The 25251-nt window shown below is 41.7% G+C and overlaps 1 protein-coding gene across 2 annotated transcripts; it reads left to right on the top strand.

The window, feature by feature from the left end:
- ppfibp1a (PPFIA binding protein 1a) lies at positions 1-25015 on the top strand. Of its 2 annotated transcripts, XM_079653659.1 has the most exons (26): positions 1-155; positions 7393-7472; positions 11155-11360; positions 12464-12544; positions 13408-13521; positions 13650-13760; positions 15175-15267; positions 16433-16550; positions 17356-17417; positions 17819-17885; positions 18362-18480; positions 18700-18773; positions 19416-19464; positions 20188-20332; positions 20448-20480; positions 21289-21418; positions 21501-21620; positions 21708-21858; positions 22048-22159; positions 22246-22334; positions 22751-22873; positions 22964-23089; positions 23316-23504; positions 23862-24020; positions 24109-24174; positions 24288-25015. In XM_079653659.1, the coding sequence occupies exons 2-26, from the start codon at positions 7409-7411 to the stop codon at positions 24363-24365; spliced, it is 2679 nt and encodes an 892-aa protein (XP_079509785.1). In that variant the 5' UTR covers positions 1-155; positions 7393-7408; the 3' UTR covers positions 24366-25015. The 2 variants fall into 2 exon arrangements, with proteins under 2 accessions (XP_079509785.1, XP_079509786.1); XM_079653660.1 differs by lacking the exon at positions 20448-20480 and having other exon boundaries at positions 2-155.
- Positions 25016-25251: the final 236 nt, after the last annotated feature.

Below are 25251 nucleotides of genomic sequence, written 5' to 3'. Positions count from 1 at the left end.
GCGCGACATGGCTCTTGGTTTGGATGAAAACTTCAGTTCACAGAGAAACTCAATGGGAAGGTGAACGCTAAACATGAAGCTCCTGTGAAAAGTCCCAAAGTATTTGGAGTAAAGCTGCTGGAGACTTTTTTTTTTTTACACTTTGGTCGAAAAATGTAAGTTTAACCGAAGTTTAAATTAACTTTTGAAACAGGCAGTTTTAATGGTTTTAATGGTTTGTTTTTCCAAGTTTGGTTGGTCTTGCTAGCTTAATTGTGACCATTAACGCCTTATTCATTTTAATTGGACTTAACGTAGCTAGCTTGATACGAATGTGTGTGCTAGCTAACGTGACGTACAGAGTTTAGCTTAGTTAGTTTTCAATTGTTAGTATTATTCCGAGTATCCTCCATATACTTATTAAAATGGGTAACTTTTTACGTCCAATATTTACTGTGTTATTTGTGGAGACATACGTGTAACGTGCAGTTATTGCGGTTAATTGTGCTTTTATTAACAGTTTAAATTAATGTTCTTGTTTGTAATCCGACATTTGTTTGTACTTGCATAAAAATGTGTTATGGAGAAAAAGTATTATTCCCTCAGAAATCCCCTCAGGCATTATGGTTTCACCAGTTGAATGAATTATGCTATCTTTCTATGGGAACACTTATTTTTATTTTGTATCTAACCGCAGCTAATTAATGCATCACATGTTAATAAATCTACAAGCCAAGTGATGAGTCACTGCGGTGAACCTCCAGTCTGGCTCCCACACAGATTGACTGTATAAGCAGCAGAAGCCTACACAAAGCCTGAAGTTTAAAGGTCCTTCTGGTCCAGTGTCACCTTCTTTCATGATCCATCTCACGCTGCTGCAGCCTTTGTTTGGGGTACAACTCTGTAGTATAACGTTGTTCAGGAAAAAGCTCCATCCTGAGGCTCTGCATGACCTGCTGGCAGCCCTCCTGTCTGCGTATGTCTGCTGATGTCTTAGCTTCCGGGCAAAGGAAAGCATAACAAAGGATTTTATTTCCTTCTCTCACAATAACCATATTTGTATCTCGTCACACTGGCTAACGGTTTGCTGCTCAGAAAATCCAGCTGTTGCACACTTGATTGCATAGCCATATCTGATGTGGCTGCAGGAAATTAAGCTTAATTAAACACATTTTCATATTGCTTTGAGAAAGACTCAGATGTAATCTCCTGGCGCACATCATTTTGTTATATCAAACAACCGGCATTTGTTTGTTGTTCAGTGACTTAAAGTTCTTTATCAGCCTTAGTTTGTATTCCCAGCTCATTTGGATGGATCAACATGTATTTTGAATTCTCTACAAACTAAATGTTACATACGTAGGCCTTTCTATATCATGCCCCTTATTTCCTGATGGTTGCATTCCTTGCATTCTTGGTAGAGTACTCTAAAGTGTATTTTGAAAGAAGGGAGGTGTCAATTTAGAGTCATATGATATATTGGGGTGTTTACAGGCTTCTGAAATTAAATTAAAATGTTAATCAAAAACTTATCGCACAGGAAAATAATTAAAGGGCCTGGTTTTATATGAGATGTGGCTTTTAGATTATTTCCGATTTTAGTTTTGTTGGAGCAGTCAGTGCTAGGAAATGGCCATTTCTGACTTAGAGGAAGACATTTCTCCAGAGTGTGCCAGGAAATGCTTCCTGACAGGACTGAGTGACGGTCTTCCTGATTGTAGGAATGCCTCTGTGTTTACAGTTTCATTCATTGTTGCCACTATTGTAAACCTCATTTGCCTTTGCAGTTCTTTGCATATTTTAGGCTTAGTTTACAGCGACAACTCTCAAATTATGCCCTAAAGGAAGACTTTATGCTTCTGTGCTGAGACCTTGATGACAAAGGCAGTGAAACTTAGTTTTTCTTTGCTTGGTGACTTCTTACTCAGTTCCTCCTGCCCCTATACTCAATCCTCTTTTATTATTTCCCCCCTCCTTTGAGATTTTTGACTATGATGTAGTTGAGGGCCGTATGGAAAAACCGTAACAGCTTGGGTTCAATGTCGCGGTGGTATCATGTGAGTCTCTGAAGGACAAAGAGTTGTTTGTGCAGGGTCTCAATATGGCCACCGCTGCACTAGTTTAAAGTCTGGGCTGTCGTTTCTGTCAAACAGTCTGACCTCACTCGCAGCAGCCAAAACTAAAAGTCCACTGAACCTTCTCTTTGGAGGAAATGTAAACAAACGCATGGTGTTTGACTGCTGGATTGGATTTCCAAAACTCACGCTTCATGTCTGTGTTACCTCTCCAGGTAGTACTGTAACTATTATTGTTGTACTGCAACTAATTGAGGTTATTGCTAAATTTTATTTGATCAACAAAAAATCGTTTCGCAATACAAATATTTACATTTCTTTGTATTTTATATTACCAATAAATAAAATAGAAGTTAGAAAGAGTATTGTGTATCACGCAGCGTCCACACGGCGGCGTGCGTTGAAGCTTTCCGGTGGACGTGTCTGAAACTCGCCCAACAACCAATCACATGAATCTCCGCCCCGGACAAACAAGCACGCGGTTTGATTGGCTAGAGCTTGTACTGGCATATGATTTGATTGGCTGACGCTTCCGTTGAAGCTTCAAACGTAGAACATTGCTCAACTTTTGAAGCGAGCAAAGCGAAGCGATGGAACCACAATGCAGTTCGGCAAAGTGACGTCACCCCATTCAAAGTGAACGGGCAGAACCATTGAAGCTTCAACGCACGCCGCCGTGTGGACGGGCCGTCAGGGTATGACGCAGCGTCCACACGGCGGCGTGCGTTGAAGCTTGGCGGCGGGCGTGTCTGAAGCTCATAACAACCAATCACATGAATCTCCTGCCCCGGACACACAAGCATGCGGTTTGATTGGCTAGAGCTTGTACTGGCATATGATTTGCTTGGCTGACGCTTCTGTTGAAGCTTCAAAAGTTGAACATTGCTCAACTTTTGAAGCGAGCAACGCGAAGCGACACTCCCACAATGCAGTTCGGCAAAAAGCATGACGTCACCCCATTCAAAGTGAACGGGCAGAAGTGTTGAAGCTTCAACACACGCCGCCGTGTGGACGGGCCGTGAGAGTTAGCAGGAAACTAAATTATGAAATGATCCAATGTTGTTTTTATTGGCTGTAAATAGAACTTAGAAAGGTCAATATCTTGGCAACTGTGAAAGCAAAGCTAAGTGAAAACACAAGTGTACTGTGGCTACTGGATGCAGTGAGGAAGTCATATTTCTCTTGGTAATATGTTTGATAGCTAAACTGAGGAAAGGATCAAATATCTCTCTAAAGACACAGCAATGTCTTGCACTATACTATGACCAGTTACTGTACTAGCAAACACTAATGCATCTATTAATACTACTCTGAGGCAGTTCAATTCTGAAATGCACATCTGTGCCACAGCTGGAAGTAAGCTATCGTAGTGTTAGAGGCACAAGCAGAGGCGTGTGTTTGTGAATATATGCGTCCGTGTGTGTGTTCACTCAGAATGGTCATGTTATCCCAGGCTATTTTCTTTTCAAAAGCATTGTCCCTCCCCCTCAGTATCTTCCTCTCTCTCTCTCTCTCTCTCTCCCTCTCTCTCTCTCCCTCTCTCTCTCTCTCTCTACATCTGGTTGCTGTTAAAGCCACCTTGCAGCAAAGTAGGTAGGACTTTCCGACAGATTTGTCTTCCTATAAAATATATTTGGAAATTTGACTTCACTTGGATACTTTCAGAATGGTGGCATTGATGCATTTATAAAAGGTTTGAATGCTGTGTTTGGAATAGAGCTTTAAGTGAATTGTGAGCCAAGCCTAAAACTTAGTGCATGCAGATCACTATGTAATGTTGTGAAAAGTCTATTTGAAAAAGCTTTGACCATCTCCTTGTTTAGCCTAATGTCTTTTGAACAACATTTTTCAACTCAACCCACAAGAACCTAAGGTTAGCTGATATTAAAGGTCCCATGTCATGATTTTCTGGTTATTACCCATCCCCTTCTGTGTTATGAAGGTTTTTATGCATGTAAACGGTCTGCAGAGTCAAAACCCTCAAAGTACAACCTGTAGCGAGTAAAACTCTAACACAGAAAATACCTCCCCAAAACGCCTCGTTGGAGATACGTCACTGTCCATTGATTCTTCCGTGTACCGCATGATGTCATGCGGTACCCGGAACCAAATGGACCAATCCGTGGAGCCGTTATGTTACGTCAGCGGAGCCGTTACGGACTTCCTCACACACACACTCAGTGTAAGCAGCTCTGCTGATCTCTCCTCCCTGGCTGCAGGCTGATAACAGACAGTTGGGATCGCGGCGAAATTCTCTTTGCAGACCCATTCTCACAGCGTTTATCAACCTTTTTCTTACTCAATATCGAGCCACACTTATTGTTTTTACTTCGGCTGTGACTTTGTGTGTGCTCAGGATGAGTTTGGCTGTGTTTCGCTGTCGCTAAACAAGGAAACCACACCTCCACGGAGCTCAGCACGATTCACAACGTCCCGACCAATCAGAGCACACTGTGCTCACAGGGAGGGTGGGGGCTGGAGCTATTGGAGCTACAACGAGCGTCTACTATTCTAGTAGACCTCAACAATGGAATTATGATCAGTGGAAATGGCCATGACATGGGACCTTTAAGTTATATTGTCTTTGACAGAAAGAAATAGAAAAATCTGCTTCAGAATATGACATCTGTTCATCTGTGATTTTTCTCCAAGGTAGAATATCTGTTTGGAGTTGAAAGACTTTCCTTCAAATTCACAATTCCTTCACAGATTTAGATGAAAGAATAGTGGTGATGTGTTCTGTGTTCCTTTAGGGTCAATACATCTCACGAAAAGACCATAATATGGCTGCTACTACCAAATATTTTCATTATCGATTAATCTGCGGATCATTTTCTGGATACATTTTTAATAATTCTAGTTGATGTCTTTTAAAATGTTTTGTTTTGTCAATCCAAAACCCAAGGATGAAAGTGTTATATAACTGCAGGGAATCTTCATTTTAGAAATTGCTGCTTTTACATTAACATTTATATTTAAAATGGTTGCCAGTAACATACTTTCTTTCTAGACAAATACTTGAACGATTATGCTGTTATCAAAATATTTGGACGAAGATAACTAAATATTTAAAATTGGTTACATATATACAGTATTGTTAAATTTAAAGAAAGCCTATGGTATTTACTTAAACAGCTGGTCCTTTTTTTGTGCAGACTTTTCTTTTAAAATAGTAATTAGTGCTTTGATTAGGAATCACTTTCTGCGTTTGATTAAAGCACCATCCTGGGTGTTCACAGCACCAGGACGATTTAGTATTGAGTCCAAATAAGAGACCATGTTTCCAAACGCCTGATGTTTAGGTTTTTAAATGAAAAAAAGTCTGTGGAGTCTTAAGGAAGGAGGGAGGGAGGTCGCAGAGGTCAGCAGGGATGTCAGTACCAGGCTGTGTTTGGTTTTTTGGATAAGTAACCTGCTCAGGAATGTGTGTATTGCTCACTCCTACACTTTGGCGTTATCAGTCATCATGCACACACTTCTTCACACAGATGGACTCTCCTCTTTTGGCTTTTCTCATTTAGTCAGAATGTTTTTAATGGATCATCAAGGATGTGAAAAGAAGTGGAAATAACTCAGCCTGGCATTTCAAAAATTCCTGGATTTATGAGTAGTGAATGGACAGGCTAGTTAACCTGAGTTTCAATGCAATCTTCTGTCGCATGACTAGCAGAAGGTACTTGTAATTACATTTAAGCGTCAACATAAAAACAATTCAGTATTTCGAAGTAGGTTGTAAGATGCTCTTTTTTTCCACTAAATTGGATTTCTATGAAACTCATAATACCTGTTTTGATGTGGCATTTACCACTAGACACCGACAGGAGAGCAGCCTCAATTATGGTTCACGCTTTGATTTGTTTTATCTTTCAAAATGTTTCATCCTACCCTTCTCTACTTCCCCCGCGGTTGCATCGTGACCAGAAATCGGTACACAATAGTTAAGTAGAGTAGAAGATAGCACACACTGGTGTCTCTCTCCTCATGCCATTTGTTTTGATTGCATTCACACAGTGAGAACACATATTTGGATTCTCAACAAACAACATCAGGCACGAGATTTAGGTTTCTCTCAGGGGGGGAAGCTTTCACCCCGGTGAGAGTAAGGGATGGTTTTGAATCAATCTGTAAGACCTGGATCTGTGGCACTCCTCCACCCTGAATACCCCATGAGAACTGACATTTCATTTGAAAGCTGTTGTATTATTTCTAAATGTAAGGTATTTTCTGGTTTTGCTTATCGACCAAGATCCTGTTTTGTAATGCTTTAAAAGGGCCACACAAAATGTTGTTATGTGTTCATCTTGTTGACTAAATCCCCAGAACATTTTCATGGAGTATTATGTAGTAATACAAAATAGTGTATGAAGAGGTTTTAGAAACATTTAGCAACAAGCACTTAAGGCCCGTTGTTGACATCCTTGCTTTATTCACGCCCTTTATGCACATGTTTTACCCTGCTGGGTGTGACCCTGTGACCCCTTAAAGGGAGGAAATGAAGTAAACCTGCAAGCCCTGCCCCCCCCCATGAGACTTCTGAACAAGTAGAGCCACTGTTTATTATTTTTGTTGGTTCTGAGCTTTAGCTGCACACTCCACATACAGTACTGTGTACAATCTCAACCACTTTACATCTGATTGAGTTTCAATAGAGAAGTGGTGCAAGTAAAGGAGAGCCTTGATAAGAATTCAGCCGTCATGTGGATTCAACTTTGTAATGGAGGTTTGAGATGCCGGGCATGCCAATGCTACAAGGCCCCTGGGAACATAGTGCCATTATTTCAGTTAGGGGCTTGCCCGTGATCACCCGTGACCGCCGTACTGGCGGAAATAAAGCTTGTTGGGTAATAAGTCCTGGCAATCACTTTGTCTTTTGTCTCTCAGGGAGCCTGTTTTTTGTGGCACAGAGTGCAGGGTTAATTGGATGCAGACGTCATTTGAGAAAGAAGAAAGAGGGCTTGTACTCTAACAGGATTAGTGATAACACTATCATGTTTATTTCATAAGGAAATGTGAAAGCATGCAGGCAGGCTTTGTTGTTTAAAACTGATGCTTGTGTGGGAGAGGAGCAGTGCTCTGAACAGTACACATACAATCAAATAGGAACTCACAAGGATTTAAATTAGAGTTATAGAGTTAACTGTCTAGTCTATAACATGTCAGAAAACAGTTAGAATCATCATTTCCTTTTCCCATGTATGGATCTTAAAATGTCTTGTTTTGTCTGATCAACAGTCCAAAAATATCCAGTTTATTATCTTAAAAAAATGGTGGAATTTAATGTCTGAGAGCTTTGGTTTAATCCTTTTTTTTATGTGTCCCTCTCTTCTTTCTCTCTCAGATTCATTGAGCTCAAGATGATGTCGGATGCCAGCGATATGTTGGCAGCAGCCCTGGAGCAGATGGATGGGATCATAGCAGGTAACCACATTGTACACTTGGACGTAAAGACCATAGCACTTTTTTAAGTGGGCATGGCATACTATAGGTTCTAGCCACATCTGGAAACCATTGAATTGCAAGCTGGGAATACTAGGTCCAGTGGAAGGTAACACAATGTGCCCTTCTCCTTCCACTTCTACCTGCAGTTTGATGTAATCCCCCTGAATGTATAGAAACGTTTCAAATAATGCTGAAGTTGTGCTGCTGGGTCACTGGCCCTTTCTGCCTCCACTGCATTCCTCCATCATGAGAAATTAAATAAAGTTTCCATTGTCCCCGCCATGACAGAAACTAATGATTATTCAAGCTCTGTGAGTTTGGAATAAAAACTCCTGCTTGGGAACTTTTGGCCACTCAGCTGCAGATGAGCAGAGCAGGCTTCACTTTCAGAGTCCCCACTTTTCCACTGATGTGTGTAATTATAGCGCTGACCTTTCCAATGGGAGCAAGGCAGTTGATCACATGACATCCCCACTGTTTTTGCAGACACCACAGCCCTCACCGAGCCACACTACCTCGCTACTGGGAGGAGGCCATGATTGTTCGGATATTTATTTATTTGGCTCCCTCTTTGTTGTCGTTGGACATCTTCATTACGGCTGACATTTGAGACGAATGACAGATGGTGCAGAGTAGGCAGCAGCACATGAAAAACTGTACTGGAGTTCAGTCAACATGTTGTTTCTAAGCAAAAAACAGAACATGTAATTTCCTCAGATAAGCAGGAAGATTTCCTTTCCTTAATGGCGCATAGTGGGTGTTTCTCAATGTCGAGGAAGGCTCCTCCAGAGCCACTATTTCAAGGATGCTGCGTCATCGAGTCCCGCCGAAGGACTGTTTCAATGTTCAGGATCCTTGGAATTCTAACGAGGCCGGCGTCCTTCATTGCGGGAAATTTCGAGGCTGCACATGTGTATCCTCCGGTCTTAAAATCCCCACAATGCTTTGCGCACGGACTAATTTCCAATATCTTTGGCGGAAATCACGCACCATTTAAGGCGGGGCCTCGCATATGACGCACACCTGCACACCTGTTAGCCTGTTCCACCATTCTTCGTTTTCCGAGGCTAGGAAGGATTCTTGCCTCGCTTCTGAAGGACCTGACTCGGAAGACATGTCCTACCAAGGAAGCGTCCTCGACATTGAGAAACACTAGGGATGCACCGAATATTCGACCACCGAAAATTATCGGCCGAAAATGATTAAAAAGGCCCTTTTGGCTTTCGGTCGAAAGGGTTTTAGCACCGAAAAAATATCACCGGATGTCAGAGAACATGGTTACGTTGATCATACTCCGCATATTTGTCCGGGTGTTTTGATTTCAAGTGGTGGAGTAATCCCGAAGTGGTGAAAGTCTTTGCAGTTACACCCCCTCGAGAAATGTCAGCTGAACACGTTTTACAAATCGCAATCCGCGGCTCTTTCTCTGATATTTTGAAATATCTCCAAGAAGCAGACATGTTGGCTGTGAGCCAGCCGCGAGCTTGGTCGCGCGCCGTGCTTGTCGCCGCGTTTTGATTACGTCATCACAACAACACGTTAGGTTACCAAACTTATAGGTGCATTTGTTGTTGTTGAAGGCCTGGCTGTTACAGTCTTTATTTACACTATTTTGTTGTAGGCCTACTGGCCTAGATGTTTATACAGTTTTAAATAGGGATGCACCGAATATTCGGCCACCGAAAATTATCGGCCGAAAATTGTTAAAAAAGCCCTTTCGGCCGAAAGGGTTTTAGCACCAAAAATATATCACCGAATGTCCGAGAACAGGGTTACGTTGATCATACTCCGCATATTTGTCCGGGTGTTTTGATTTCAAGTGGTGGAGTAATCCCGAAGTGGTGAAAGTCTTTGCAGTTACACCCCCTCGAGAAATGTCAGCTGAACACGTTTTACAAATCGCAATCCGCGGCTCTTTCTCTGATATTTTGAAATATCTCCAAGAAGCAGACATGTTGGCTGTGAGCCAGCCGCGAGCTTGGTCGCGCGCCGTGCTTGTCGCCGCGTTTTGATTACGTCATCACAACAACACGTTAGGTTACCAAACTTATAGGTGCATTTGTTGTTGTTGAAGGCCTGGCTGTTACAGTCTTTATTTACACTATTTTGTTGTAGGCCTACTGGCCTAGATGTTTATACAGTTTTAAATAGGGATGCACCGAATATTCGGCCACCGAAAATTATCGGCCGAAAATTGTTAAAAAAGCCCTTTCGGCCGAAAGGGTTTTAGCACCAAAAATATATCACCGAATGTCCGAGAACAGGGTTACGTTGATCATACTCCGCATATTTGTCCGGGTGTTTTGATTTCAAGTGGTGGAGTAATCCTGAAGTGGTGAAAGTCTTTGCAGTTACACCCCCTCGAGAAATGTCAGCTGAACACGTTTTACAAATCGCAATCCGCGCCTCTCACTCTGATATTTTTAAATATCTCCAAGCGGCAGACATGTTGGCTGTGAGCCAGCCGCGAGCATGGTCGCGCGCCGTGCTTGTCGCCGCGTTTTGATTACGTCATCACAACAACACGTTAGGTTACCAAACTTATAGGTGCATTTGTTGTTGTTGAAGGCCTGGCTGTTACAGTCTTTATTTACACTATTTTGTTGTAGGCCTACTGGCCTAGATGTTTATGCAGTTTTAAAGCACCTTGGCTTTGTTCTGAATGCACTTTGTTGTAGTTATCCTACAGAGAAAAGAAAATGCACTTGACTTGGATTTAATGTACTGTATGCATTCAAAAGTGCTGAATAAATGTTTTATGGACCCATAATAGTGATTATTATTTAAGTTAAGTTTTGCCATAATCATGTCTTTTTCCATAATCAGGTAACTGAACAACATTGGTAAAAAATGTATACATTTTATATATATATATATATATATTTCTATTAATCATTTTCGGCCTTTCTGCATTCGGTTTTCGGCCAACTGTTTCCTATTTTCGTTATCGGTTTCGGCCAAGAATTTCCCACTCGGTGCACCCCTAAGAAACACCCACTGTGTCACATGATTTTTAATAGAAGACCTTAGAACATTTGCTTGCCCAGTATGTACGTGTATGTTTGTGTAAGCAGGGATAAAGAGAATACTTATAAGTTGGAGTACAATTCTTGCTAAAAGATGCTCAATATCCTGTGTAACATTTGAGTCACTTAAAAAATGAATGTTCTCAGGGGAAATTAACTATATTAAAAATCCCTGATTGATTAAAGTCAATCTTAATTATCAAATAGATGAAATGTCTTTTGTAGCTTCACCCATGAAGTTTTCATGGGACATTTGTTTTAATACAAATTAATTGGAATAAACATTGAGTATGCATATTTCTGCATGCCCTAGTTCTTGTCACAAACCCACACAGGGTTTTGTTGATATGCTCTGCTTTTGTTAATGGCACCCACACAAGAAGAAGAGCTCTGTAAACACACAGTTACACAAACACTTATATTTATAGCTTTGAATAGTCATCCTGCTCCCACCACACCCCCACCAACATATTGGCATTGAATGTGGCTTTGGCAGTAAATCCTTCCTTTTGTTGTTGTTGATGCTTGCCATTGGTATTACACTTTGCCCACAGAGAAGTGATGCAATGACTACTTCACAACTTCACTGTTTGATTTGGGTTAAATCAATCCTTCTCCCTACTGTATCTCTCCAGGCTCTAAGGCCATGGACTACAATAACGGGCTGTTTGACTGCCAGTCGCCCACTTCACCTTTCCTGGGGGGCCTCCGGGTGCTGCACCTGCTGGAGGACCTGCGCGGGATGCTGGAGCTCATGGACAACGAGGAAAAGGACAACCTGCGCTGTCAGATTCCTGACTCCACTGCAGAGGGGGTGGCGGAGTGGCTGCAGGGACGATTGGTAAACAATGATAACGTGCCATACTGTATATTCTTGCATGTGTTCGTGACAAAGAATTTGACTATTGTGTGTTTTTCATGCTTGAAAAATGTCTCCCTCTCTTCAGCAGCATTACATTTGTTATTTTAAGTGTATTGTGATTGCTTGAAGGCCAGATCAGATTTAATACAGCCAAATGTTTAGTTAAAACAATAACAGTTATGATCCCAAGCTAACAACCATCCACGAACTAACACAAACAAGTGAATAAATTGTAAAACTGCATGTCAAAGCAAGGCAGATTTAAAGTGCTTTCATATTTTAAACGATAAATTAGTATTCGGAGAGAAAAGTTACACTAGAGACCATATAAGGATTGGATCAAGCTACGCCAACTTGTGCCAGGAGGGGGTAAAGTAAGGGGGGGGGGTTTGCATTCAAATGTCATTTATGATCAGCGGGAGGATACACCATCGGTAAACATTGTTTGGACCTAGCGAAAGTAAACATGTTGCAGATCTCCAAAAGAACTGTCATTCCAAACCTTTTTCTGTCTGGAAGATAACATCAGCATCATAGCAGGCTTCATTTCCTTAAGAAAGCCTGCTACGAATGATGCTCTGATCTGCGTTGCATCTCTTGATCTTTCTGCATTGCCTATACCGGGACTCTGTTTATTGTAGAAGTGCTGTTATGACGTGCTTCATGAATGATGGAGTTCCTATAGGAGTCCTGCTGCAAATACTTTCCATGGCGTTGACGCGGACGGGGGTCCTTGTTTTTCTTCCCTCACAGCCTCGTCCCCCCATCTGTGAGCTGGAGAGACTTTTGATTGAATTTGCACTTTTCATGTGAGAACACTATCGACCCTCACATGTTCCTCTGAAGACCCAACTCGCATATTTGTTTTTTTATCCGAGAGAATACCATGTGTCTCTAGGCTGGTGTGTATTTTCATTAGGACTCCTCAGTCACACCCGCACTTCAACTTGACAGATAAAGTACAACCCCCTTCTTTTCTATTCAAGCTAAACAAACAGTTGAAATCTCTGATCTATTTGATGCGACAAGTGCAGCATTTTGTTCAGATCACCCGAATCAACACTTATTGTTTCTCATTACAGACTAACGGTCACGGCTCAGAAGCAATCTACCAAGAACGTCTGTCACGAGTGGAGAGTGACAAAGAGTGTCTTATTCTTCAGGTCGGTGGGCACAATTCTCCATTGTAGCTTCAAGGCAGCAGAATAATTGCACTTGATTACGCAATGAAGTTGGTTTGTTTGTTTTGTTTATTTGTTATTCAACAGCATACTCAGAAACTAATCAACAGACATTCAAGAAATCTGGTGAAAAGATTGATGGATGGTTTACACATGATTAGCTTTCAATGCAGATTGGGAATTTACAAAAAAATATTGAAAAAATATTCATTTTAATCTATCTTTTGATATTCAAAATGATCCTGTTGTTTGTGTTGTTTTCCCCTGGCATCTCACATCAGACCGACCAATCAAATACAAAAATGATGACCGATAAAGTAAACAGAGTAAAAGTCTATATTTATAGCTGTGGGTATACTATTCCACTGACTATTCCACTGACTATTCCACTGACTATTCCACTGACTATTCCACTGACTATTCCACTGACTATTCCACTGACTATTCCACTGACTATTCCAAGTGAATTTTGAAGGCATTCTAGCTCAAATTGTGTTGCAGCAGTTTCATAAAATGAACGCTCAAGGCTAGCATTCCTCTGCTTATCTCTTAATGTCAACAAAACCTTTGAAATCTCGAAACCAGCAATCTGGTAGTCCACACTTACCTGCCTTTCATTCACACTCAAAGGGCAGGTAAGTTGGAAAGGGAAGGATCCTTAAGCTTCGTCTTTAAATCTTTGAAAGATTGAAGTTATGGGCTTTTTATAGTTGATCATTTGAGCTAAATGTCATAAACGCTGGTCTATAAACTGTCCCTCAGCCTCCAGTTGAGAGTCCCTGACCGACAGTGTGTGATCTCTGAGTGCTCTGTGTGATTGTTACCAATGAATCTCCATTGTGCAGGTCAGCGTTCTCTCGGATCAGGTGGAGGTGCAGGGTGAAAAGATACGGGACCTGGAAAACTGCCTCGATCATCATCAGGAGAAACTAAATGCTACTGAAGAGCTGCTGCAACATGTGAGGCCTTAAAAAACTTCATGCATTTCATTTGTAACATTATATTTCCTTGTAAAGTGACTTATTATATCTATTAAAAAACATTGATAATATGTTCTGCTTTACCAACCATGCGCCTTGCTCCACAGGAGCTGTTGACCCGGTCCACTCTGGAGACGCAGAAGCTGGGGCTGATGACGGAGGTGTCCAGTCTGAATCTGAAGCTGACGGCTGTGGAGAGAGACCACAGGGAGAATGAGGTACAAGCCCCTCACCCCGCTGTGTGCCGCCATGATGAATGGAGCAGAGATAGCCGAATTTCTTTTTCATGTGATGTCTGACTCTGAATCCTGGAAGTCACCCACTCATTGTTTTTAAAGTCGCTAAGGTCTGTCGCACTCCACTGGAGGACTCTCTCCTCTGTCATGTGGTGCAGGGTGAACTTCTTTAAGGGTTACAGAGGGGCTTAAACACCCCTTGTGCTCCTGCAGCTGTTTCCTGCTATTACCCCCCACTCTCCCCCTCTCCCCTCCGGAGGGGCTCACAGTGTGTGAGAGTTATAGTTTCCATACACTCTGTCCACTAGCTGGGACATATATTCTGGTAATAGAATGTAGTGTTTCCAGACAGTAAAGCTCTCAGGGGAGTTGACTAAATGAAATGCAACTGAATGTATGTCTTTTTGTTTCCATTTAGCTCCCATTCAACTTTAAATCAAATCCTAAAGAAAACAGCATTCAGCCCCATGGTAGCCCCTGAACTTCACATTATGTTTACAATCAGATCTAGCTTTAGAAATCCTATTTAAAATGCTCCAGATCTATTTTGTTCAGTATCAAAAATAAGTTGTAGGTTTAGATTGCAAACAGGATGCAGGATGACCAACCGTTGTTGCTGATTCAACATAAAGGCTATACCAAAAGGCAGCGGTCAGATGTAACCCACAACTTACACACACCTTCACAATAGTGACTGTAATTCTAAGTGTGTTAGACTGCTAGAAAAGTCAGCATGCTGAAAAACAGCATATGAGTGTGCTATACAGTAGGTGGACATTATCCTCCCACAATGCATGCACACATGTATTCTACCCTCACAGCAGCAACACGTTGAATGAATTGCATGGACATGTGAGACAGCCTTATAGAATGCATTTGTATTTTCCTTGTGTAGTTGACTGTGGCCTTCTCAAGAAGCAGTTTCATTTTAACCTTCGAAACTGTATTTATTTTCACTCACTCACATACGATGGAATTTCAAAATGGCACAGAAAAGACTATGCCATAAGCTTAACTAATGGATCCAGGTTAGACATCACAGTTTAAATGGATTGAGTAGGGATGTGAAAGTACTAAATAACAATACACATTCAAATGAAAGATTCTCCAAACCCCGGGGCCCCTACACTGTTGCTGATTGTGATGAAAGCAGTTTTGCAGTAAGTGACCCGACATTCTCCCTTTAGTCCAGGATTTGCCTCGATGTGTGGACTCAGCATCTCAAATTCTCTCCGGTGGGACATCAGTCTGAAACTAATATTTGGTGCTTTTGGCAGGAATTCTCCCACTGTTAAAACAAATTCTGAACCCTCTCCCACACAGTCTCCATTAACCCCCCCCCCCCCCCAGCGGCGCAGGCTTTAAACGGTAACGGGAATTTCTCTCTCCTCCCCAGGGCTTGTACCAGGAAGTAACGGACCTGCGGTTCAGGGTGACTGACATAGAGAATGACAGACTGCAGTGTGAGAAAAAACTCAAAGCTACCAAAGTGAGTGTGCTAAAAATCACTTAAACGCTCACATTTGCTATGACAGGAGATCTGAATTCAATTTGAAGATAGTCAAATGTATCATCAGATGTTTGGACCTTGTGATCTTCCCCATGACATCGATCCTCTGCTTCTTGTCTTTACTCCTATCTTACCAAATGCTTCTCTTCCCCCCCTTTTTTTCTAATGTGATTTTAACATCTTTCTGCTACACGCTAACCTGTCAAGCGTCCAAAGCGGAACAGTGGGCGGTTCACTGGAGATGAGGTGAACAAGGTTTGATCTCCAGCCTGTACTCTTCTCCTTTCTGGCCCTTAAGATGCTCTAAACCTGCCTCTTCTCCTCCACTGCTGCACACTGCTTTCCTGACTTTCACCACACTCGCTGTAAGTGCTTCACCAGTACCGATTAAAGGACTAGAACCTGGTTAACAACCCCTTTTGGGTTAACACCTGCTAACTGAAATGACTTATTTAGGGAATTGTTTGCTAAAGTCACTGCTGAAAAGTATAAACAGTACAATTTTCTTTTCATAGTATCTTTCTTTCTTATAAAGTACACATCTTGTTAATCGGTACTTTAAATATTAGCCAGAATGTTGTGTCCAGTGTTTCAGTGTGTCCACAGTTGAGTGAATTTAGTGAATAGTATGAGTTTGCACTGAATTGTGTCACAAACAACCACAGTGTGTTTAGTAGAGGTCAGAAATGAACTAACTTAATCACTAACAGCACTACTGACTAACGTTTATTTTCAAATGTTATGTTAAATAGGGCACTCCACTAGTTTGACTTAATACATAACCTTTGACTAATTACAGGGTGAGTTTCACTGTGATTTAAAAAAACATACAGTATGTCTTTCATGGCTCTTAATGAACTTCCGGTGATTTGAAATACCTACATTTGTCTGTTTAATATATTGTAAGTTAAATATCTTTGTCTTCGAGCCATCTTAAAACATTACCATTGACAATTTGTGATGGGCTTCTTTTTTCATTCTTTATAGTACTAAAGACTCAACATTCATATTACAATGTGTCTAGCAATATGTGTCTAAAGTTTGTAAGGCAATACAAACTCAAACGTAATGTATCCATTTATCTACCCAAGTTGAATTGACAGATCATGTGATGAGACCCATGACTTCACTCTCTGCTCCACAGGAGGAGCTGCTGCTGCTGCAGACGCAGCTGGAGGAGCGAGAGGTGGAGCTGAGGAGGCTGAAGGAGGAGAGCAGGCTGAGGATGGAGAGCCACAACAGAGCGGAGGGAGGAGAGGGAGGTGGGGGCTGTTCAAATAATTATCTGGCTGCTTCACAGAGTCTAATATTACCTTGATGGGGATTAGACAAATAGACATTTCACATTCCACCAGCACCAGACCCTCCAGCATCCTCTGTAGAAATAATGGTTGCTTTCATCTGGATTTCCCAATTCATTCTTTTTTCTCTGTCTTGCATTTCACGGACAAGCTGAAATATAACGAGGAGATTAGAAGCTCGAGTTCTTACTCAACTCCTTATCTGCTTCTATAGGCTACATACCTAACATTCTGACTGCTTCACTCCTCTCTCCCTCGGCTGACCTTATCTCATCCGCTCTGATGGTGGAGGAATGCCATTTATTCAAAAGGGAGTCTCTTGACCATGCCTGTAAACTCGTGATTATACATCTGATGCAGGTCGTCTGGTTGTTGCTTCAGACGCTGTTAACATCAAATACATGCAGTCAGTGCAGCTTCTTGGTTGTTTTGAATTAGAGGAGAAATCATGTTTAAAGATTAACATGTCATTCAAAATTGGATTCTGATTAACGATCCCACACCGCAACCTTACTTATCTATCTCAATGCAATGAAAAGACTTTGGATTAGGTCCTCTAGCGGTTGGCTCGTATTTAATTGTAGTAAAACACAGAGTCCTTGTTTTGGATAATCCACTCAAGATTTCACTGCAGCTAACAAACACAAGCAGAAACAAGAGCTAGAGCTCACTGTTTTGATCACTTGTGCTGTTATCTGCTTTCAGAGCCAGGGGGGGGGGGGTTGAAAAAAGTTCCACAAGTTAAGTGTCTTTCTTTCTTTCCCAGACACTGAAGTGTTGAACATGAAGAGGGTGTTGGGGTCACTGGCGTCGGCCAACGATGTGAAGGTACGGTGTGATGCGACGCTGTGGTGTGAGGCAACACATGAGCAGTCGCTTTGATTCATCGAGAAACACTCCACACCCAAAATGATCACTTGTTTGTCAATTAGTGAACTTTTGAAACCTTTGAATAAAAGTTCATTATGCCTTCACGCTTCCACGGTGAGCAAAGAATCAGAGACAGTGTTCCTGAGCGGAGTTAAAATGCGTGACTCGTACATCAACAGAGTCAGACGGTGTGACATAAACAACCTCACACTGATGGTTTATGCAGCAACATCCAAGACAGTTTTCTCCGTTGTTTAATTCTTTTTTCACTTTGAAGCCATGTGAGAGAACTTTTTCTAAGAATTCAAGGTTACACCGGGTGAGTCATGGATATTCCAAGGATGCTTGTTTATTTTCAGGAACGAAGGATAAAGGAGCTGGAGGAGTCTCTCACAAAGAGCAAGAAAGTGCAGGAGCTGATCATAGGTCAGTTTGATTAAAGATCATACACATTGATGTTAATCTCTATTTTTGTAAAACTAATTTGCATTCCTGTAACTACTACGATTAATAGTTAATGAAGTTTCAGCACTTTATTTTAAAGGCCTCCCAAGCTCACGTAAATAATAGCAAACATCATGTCTACATATCCAACAGAGTAACATTGTACACAATCATCAAATAATACACTTTAAGATTAACGTTTTTATTATCGATAGATAGATATATACTTAATTCATTCCAAATTATTTTATTACAGCAGCAGTGTGTTCAGGCATTACAATATTTAAAATAAAGTATTAACACAATAAAATACAAATGAAAGGCAAATGTATCTGCAGTAGAAAAGACATGTGTCGCAAATAATAGTGTATATATATGCATTTAAGTAATTTTAAGAGAGCCTAGAAAGGTGTTTGTACACACACATGTTGTTGACTGTCCTAAATGTCCTCTCTCAGAGACACTGAAGGACGATGACTACGACGATATCGCAGATGATCCCTCGGCCTCTGTTTCCATGGCGGTGGATCAGGACTCGCTGGCGTTGGGAGGGGAGGCAGGAAGAAGCTCTGGAGAGGTAAACACAACCTCCTGTCAAAACAATTTTTCACACAGGATGAACCCCAGACTGCAGGCTTCCTTTAGAAAAGCTCCATGTCTGCCTCCCACCCTGAGAGCGGTTTCTCCCAGGAATTCAGAGCTCGTGATCGGGGTATTTGATATTTGTCAGGCTGTGTAGATGTTCGGCTGCTGGGAAAATATGTTTATTTAATCCGGTTTTTCTGTGTTGTCTCAGTCCATCCCTTGTATAGCAGTTCTGTCTGAGATGAATGATCTGGACAGAGAGCGACAGCTACAGGCGGCCCACAGGTAACACGGTCATCTCGGCGTCACTGAAATATACTTCCTCTGTCTTTCATTTAGTCTCAGGGGGGGGAATACAAACTGAGAAATATCTGCACAACATATCTATTCATTCTGACAGATGTTGTTTGAGCTTTCTGGAGTTTCTCCTAAACTATGGGACACGTTGTAAGAATATGCTCTGTGTCTGATACAGTTTCCTTTGAGTGAAACATTTGCTAGTTGTTTAAAGTCCAGCTTCTGTTCAATCAACCAATTATAGTTGTGTCTCTCATAACTACATTATTCTAGCTCATGAGGCTTATGCCCAGGTTAAAAGTGGGCTATGTATTTAAAAATAAAATTATTTATGTTTTTCTATCATGTATTTTTTTGTTTTTTTTGTTTTTAAAAAATGCCTTAATTCCCTCTTTTGCACAAGACGGCTAAATAGCATTAAAACATTTTAGGGAGGTCAGTACACTTTTCTTTAACTTTATTTAATTTTATTTCAGTAGGTTTTACACCAGTGATTTAACTTTTCATTATGTTATATGTCTGCAAAGTTTCAGTTCAACAACTATACTTGATGCTGAGGATATTTCAGTATGTTTGTTTTCTAAAAAAGCTTAAAAACATAAATAATTGTTGTTGTTGTTGTTGTTTCAGTTCCTCAGACATCCCACAGCCGGACAGCTCGGCCTTCAGCAGCGAGCAGGTCAGGTGACCTCCCATGTCAACATGTTGACTGCAGTTAAAGAATCCAACATAATAATCATATTATCCAATTGAATTTGAATCTATTAGTCTATTAGTTTATTTCATGAGTCTCCAGTCACAGGACACACTGAGAGATGATCCTGCTCTGACACCTGGTGGTTAAACGGTGCAACTACATTTATGTATCAGGCGAGAATATGAAGGTTAAACAGAGGTGGGAAGGTACTCTGAACTTGTACTTAAGTAAAAGTAGAAGAACCAGAGTGTAGGAATACTCATTCAAGTCCTGCAATGAAATAGTATCTCAAGTACAACAAATAATCACACCAACCCTTTTTACATTCATTATTTTGTAGAATGTTCTCTCATTATAGTATCTCACTGTAAAAAAGAAAAGAAAAAAACCAACAAATAAAACAAATTGTGTACACATATATATATATATATATATATATATATATATATATATATATATATATGAATATATATTTGTTTCTTAATTATCTCATATTTTCATATTCAAGGAATAATAACATTTCCTTTTCAAAACTATTGCACTAAATGTCATCTAAAATCCTTTACACTCCCTTTAATTGAGATAAACGTTTTAAACATTCTGAATGCTTTAGAGAGCGCGCAAGTTACCGATAATATGTTGGTTGGCTCATCAAAATAATAGTTAGTAACTTTTCTACCTTTTTGTATTTCTTTCTTATCCTAGGCCAAAAACAAAGCAACCCTGGGTTCCTCCTCTCCCATCAGAGCCGGTGACGAGAGCTTCGGCTCGAAGAAGGCCCGCTCCTCTTTCGGCCGCGGCTTCTTCAAACTGCGAGGAGGCAAACAGACCGCCAGCTCTCCAAACCTGGGTAACACTGACGCTGCGATTTCCATGAAAGTCATCACATTTCCTTTGGTGTTAAAGTCACTTTAATGTTTGTCACTGATCCTGGTGTTTGTTTCACTGCTGGTTGAATTGTGAAGACCGCAGCCGGAGTGCCAGTGCTCCTGCGTTAGGTACGGTAGAGCACAACCTGCAGATGTTTGCTCTGGATTAAACAGCTGGATGTGAAGTAACTGCGGTACTGACACTATGTGACCATTTCACCTACTGTAGGTGAACCCGAGATTCACATGCTGAACAGCTTTCCCTCCACTTTTCTCTAAATCAGTGGTTCCCATCTCTCTGACTTTTCAAACCTCCTCATTCTGAGTTTGTTTCAGATGCAACAACTGCAGTTTTCTTATCCGATATACATATTTATTTGGATAAGAAAAAAAATATTTTCATAAAATTCTTCTTATTAAAAAACCATGGTATGCTCATAATAAAACATTGACTATTTCACTACTAATATTTTCTTATAACTGCAGCACATGTTTCAATTGAACCAATAAAACATTTCTGACCTATATGACTGATGGATTGTTGCATCTCTATAATTTTTTCATTTCAAACATTTTGAAGGACTTAAACTAGTTTAAACTCTACTCTACAGTGATTTAGTGATATTAGTGATAGTTTCTCTCCTAGACTCTCCTATATCCTGCTCTGGTTGAGGTTTCTCTCCATGATCTCACTGAAGCATCCACTTGTCCCTTATCCATGACTTGAAACCATCTGCAATGAAGCCGTTTCAATGGGACTTTCCACTTAAATATGTATTTCTCCTTGGTAGTGGTTTACTAGTTGCATGGACGGTACAGCTCAGGTTTCTTTTAGTTTGTTAACATTGTGTCGTAGTGGTGCGTCTGTAGTTGTTATTCTCTAAACTCTGATCTGCTCCATTCTGGTTAAAGTATTTCTTGTGATTATTTTTCACAGCTGAGACGGAACGTAAAGGCACGGATCATCTGGACCTGGCCGGCGCTCCTCCTAAAAAACCTCAGGATGCTCTTCCCTGCTCACCTGAAACCAAGAAGAAGTCCAAGGGCTTCATGAAGTTCTTCGGCAGGTAGGGGTGTGTCAGCTCTATCTAAAGTATGATCATAAGGTTCTTGACTGTATCTGTCATTTATACTGTGACACTCCTGCAGACTAAAGCGCAGTCACTCTACGTCCTTCAACCTGGACGATACAGAGACGGAGTTCAGGAGGGGGGGGGTCCGAGCCACCGCCGGCCCGAGGCTGGGCTGGTCCCGCGAGTCCAAACACAGGTCGGTGTCCAACAGGCGTCAGAGGCCTGTCTCTGTTCTCTCAACCACTGGATAAACTGTGATGAGTACCCCTCTCTGTCCCCTCAGTGCTGTGGACGTCCCCTTCTCCCGCTGGAGCAGAGAGGACGTGTGTGCCTGGCTCCATGAGCAGGGCCTCGGGCTGTATGTGGCCCCGGGGCAGAGCTGGATCAAATCAGGACAGACACTACTACGGGCTTCACAGCACGACCTGGAGAAGGTAGGACATCGCTGTTTGTTTGATTAGTCAATTAAATATCAGCTTTAGTTTAGGGTTTGTCTTTATCCAAAATGTGCACCTGAGCATGTTCCTCAACATTTAGACTCAAAGGGGAGGACGGGGATACTCTGAGATGTTTGCACCTGTAAATGTTCCCTGCGTGACGTTGTGTTCCTGTTCCCGGATCAGGAGCTGTGCATGAAGCAGCCTCTCCACAGGAAGAAGCTGCAGCTGGCTCTGCAGGCTCTGGCCTCCGAGGAGGACTACCGCAAATGCAGACTGGACTACAACTGGGTGACCAGTGAGTGTGGCCCTCTCTGACGACTGCACGGTCCCCACAGCTTTTACATCTAGACTACATTAATGTGTTCTGTGTTTTGACTTCAGGGTGGCTGGACGACATCGGCCTCCCGCAGTACAAAAGTCACTTTGATGAGGCTCGTGTTGACGGCTGCATGCTGCACTACATGACAGTGGTGAGCGGATGGATCACTAGGGAGATTTATGACTTTTTAATTATTCAATCATTGTGGATGTGTTCATGTATGACTTGAATAGTCATCAATAGAATTAGCAGCTATGATCAGGGTTGAAGTTGATGAAAGATTGAACTCTGTGAAAGTGCAACATAATGTTAATTCAACTACTTATGGCCTTTTTCAACTCTTTAAAAGTAGCTCTGATGTCCTGAAAGGGAACAAAATCAAAGTGGGACTCAAGGGTTAAACATCTGTCATGTAGCCCTGGAGCCTTTGTGGAAAAAATGAAACTGACATGAAAGTGACAGGAAACCTTTTTTTGGACGAAAGGTTGTTAATCATTATTTAATATTCTGGCTGAACTTTCCCTCTGAATAAACCATAATGTCTTTTTCTTCTGGCCTGCTTCCCAGGAGGACTTGCTGTCTCTGAAGGTGGGCAGTGTCCTCCATCACCTCAGCATCAAGAGGGCCATCCAGGTCCTCCGCCTCAACGGCTACGCCCCCAACTGTCTGAGGAGACGGCCCTCTGATGAGGTACAGGAAGTCACAACCCAAACTCTCCCTCATCTTCTTTCATTTCACATGTATGCACCCCTGACATCCAGACTCTTCTCCCCCTTCCAGAACAACATGACGCCAGCAGAGATCTCCCAGTGGACCAACCACAGGGTGATGGAGTGGCTGCGCTCCGTGGATCTGGCCGAATACGCTCCGAATCTGAGGGGCAGCGGTGTTCACGGAGGACTGATGGTGAGAGGGGGGGGCACAGCAGGTGTAGAGGAAATGTAACTAACACAGCTGAAACTGGGGGCAGGGTGAATATGGCTACAGATGTCTTTTTAAAAACAAACACAAATGTATAAAAAAAGGTCATCGGTGTTGAAAAATACAACACTTGTTTATTTAGTTTCCTTCCTGACGTCTCCCTCCTCACCTCTCCTCACGGTGTTTTCTGAAATGTCTTCACACTCTGAAGGTGTTGGAGCCGCGCTTCAACGTGGAGGCGCTCGCCCTGCTGCTCAACATCCCCTCCAACAAAACCCTGCTGAGACGCCACCTGGCCACTCACTTCCACCTGCTCATCGGCTCCGAGGCGCAGAGACTCAAACAGGACTGTCTGGAGAACCCCGACTACTGCGTGCTCACCGCCACCGCCAAGGTCAAGGTACTGCTGTACACACACACACACACACACACACACACACACACACACACACACACACACACACACACACACACACACACACACACACACACACACACACACACACACACACACACACACACACACACACACACTTAATCTCACTCAAATGACAGATTAGGGTCATTTTGTACTTTTGATGAATACAAATTGATTGTTTCATTTAAAAATGTAATGAGTGTTTTACAGATTGAACTGTCTACTTTTTGCAAATAATCACACATTCAAATGTTTTTATTTTAGTCGCCCCAGTTCTACTTAAAATATTTGTACTGAATATAAATAAATGTCAACAACTTGCTTATCGTCCTCCTGCAGCCTAGACGCCTGTCATTCGGGGGTTTCGGCACTTTGAGGAAGAAACGCCATGACGATGGCGAGGAGTACGTGTGTCCCATGAACGTGGAAATGCCAAAGAGCAGCAGCTTCCAGGTGGGGGGTCAGATCTACGAGGAGCACCTCGACCACCTGGAGCAGGTACGGAGAACACTTCACTTCTGATGACTGGAGAGTTTTGAGTCTGCTCTGGCTTTTCCCTGACCCTCTGTTTGTGTGCCTTGTGCAGATGGAAGACTCTGAAGGGACCGTGAGACAGATCGGAGAGTTTTCTGAGGAAATCAATAATCTGACGGTGAGACGCTGACCCGAAAAACCCATTGTTGGTTCCCCCCCCCCCCCCCCGACATAAACAGCAGCAGGACATTACAAACTGGAAGGCTGACCGTTAACCTCTCTGTGTTTCAGAGCATGCTGAAGGAAGATGAGTTCTTTCACGAGATATCTGTCGACGCAGCAGAACACGATCACATCTCCGGTGTTTGATGGAAACGCTTTGTTAGAAAAGATCAAACTGTGCCAACCAGAATCTAACCCCCCCCCCCCACCTTTGTAGTAGACATGCTAGACCTCCACCCTGACATTATTCTCGTCCTTCAGAAGTGCAGCCATATCTTTTATTACAATATATATTTATTAAACATATAATGCATGAAGTGAAAATGCCAATGTATCCTTTTTGATTATTCAAGCATGTGAGTTTCATTTTGAGTGAAGTAGGCATACTTGTTATTTCTCCATTTTTTTATTTGGAGTGTCGTACTCAAGTGCGCCGAGTCATTTTTCTTGTGGTACGTGAAGTTGTTATTTTTTCTACAACGGTTTTGGGATTCTGTATTAGCTTAGCATAAAGACTGGAGTGTTGGCTTTCTCTAATGCTATATATTAACATGAATCTCAAGGCTTTTCACCAAACATAGTTACGTCTTCCTAGAACTGAAATAATTAGAGTGACAGTAACAGATGTTTTTCAATCTGCTTCCAGTCTTTATGCCAAGCTCAAAAACACCAAGTGTATTGATCCTGTTTTTTTTTTGCCACATGTCTAACTTTCCTTTAAGATATTCATGATTGAAAGTAAATATGAAATGCCAAAGTCATTGTTTTTAAATTTTGATAATAAAAACAAGAACTTATTTTTAACTCTTTATTTTTTTTCCACAAGAATTTTTATTGGGCCATCGATCTTAAACATACAAACTGTTGACATAAGATCACCTGATTTGACTTACAACAAACATGGCATAGTAACCATCCCCCCACCCCCCTACAAAACAAAACCGAAAAGTGTCACAATACGATATAAAAGGAGCAAAAATAAGTAAATAAAAAATATAAGAGGATATCATAAAAGCACAGAAATACAAAGAAA

This window comes from Notothenia rossii (genome assembly GCF_949606895.1).
Source record: "Notothenia rossii genome assembly, chromosome: 10".
NCBI classification, from domain to species: Eukaryota; Metazoa; Chordata; class Actinopteri; order Perciformes; family Nototheniidae; genus Notothenia; species Notothenia rossii.
This window is presented reverse-complemented; position numbering and strand designations above follow the sequence as displayed.

Bases quoted from the DNA above. Each gene is read 5' to 3' on its own strand.
- ppfibp1a (XM_079653659.1), top strand. From the start codon at position 7,409: ATGATGTCGGATGCCAGCGATATGTTGGCAGCAGCCCTGGAGCAGATG. The intron at 17,418-17,818 runs GTACGGTGTGAT...GTTTATTTTCAG, and splicing joins CGTCGGCCAACGATGTGAAG to GAACGAAGGATAAAGGAGCT. The intron at 22,335-22,750 runs GTGAGCGGATGG...CCTGCTTCCCAG, and splicing joins TGCTGCACTACATGACAGTG to GAGGACTTGCTGTCTCTGAA.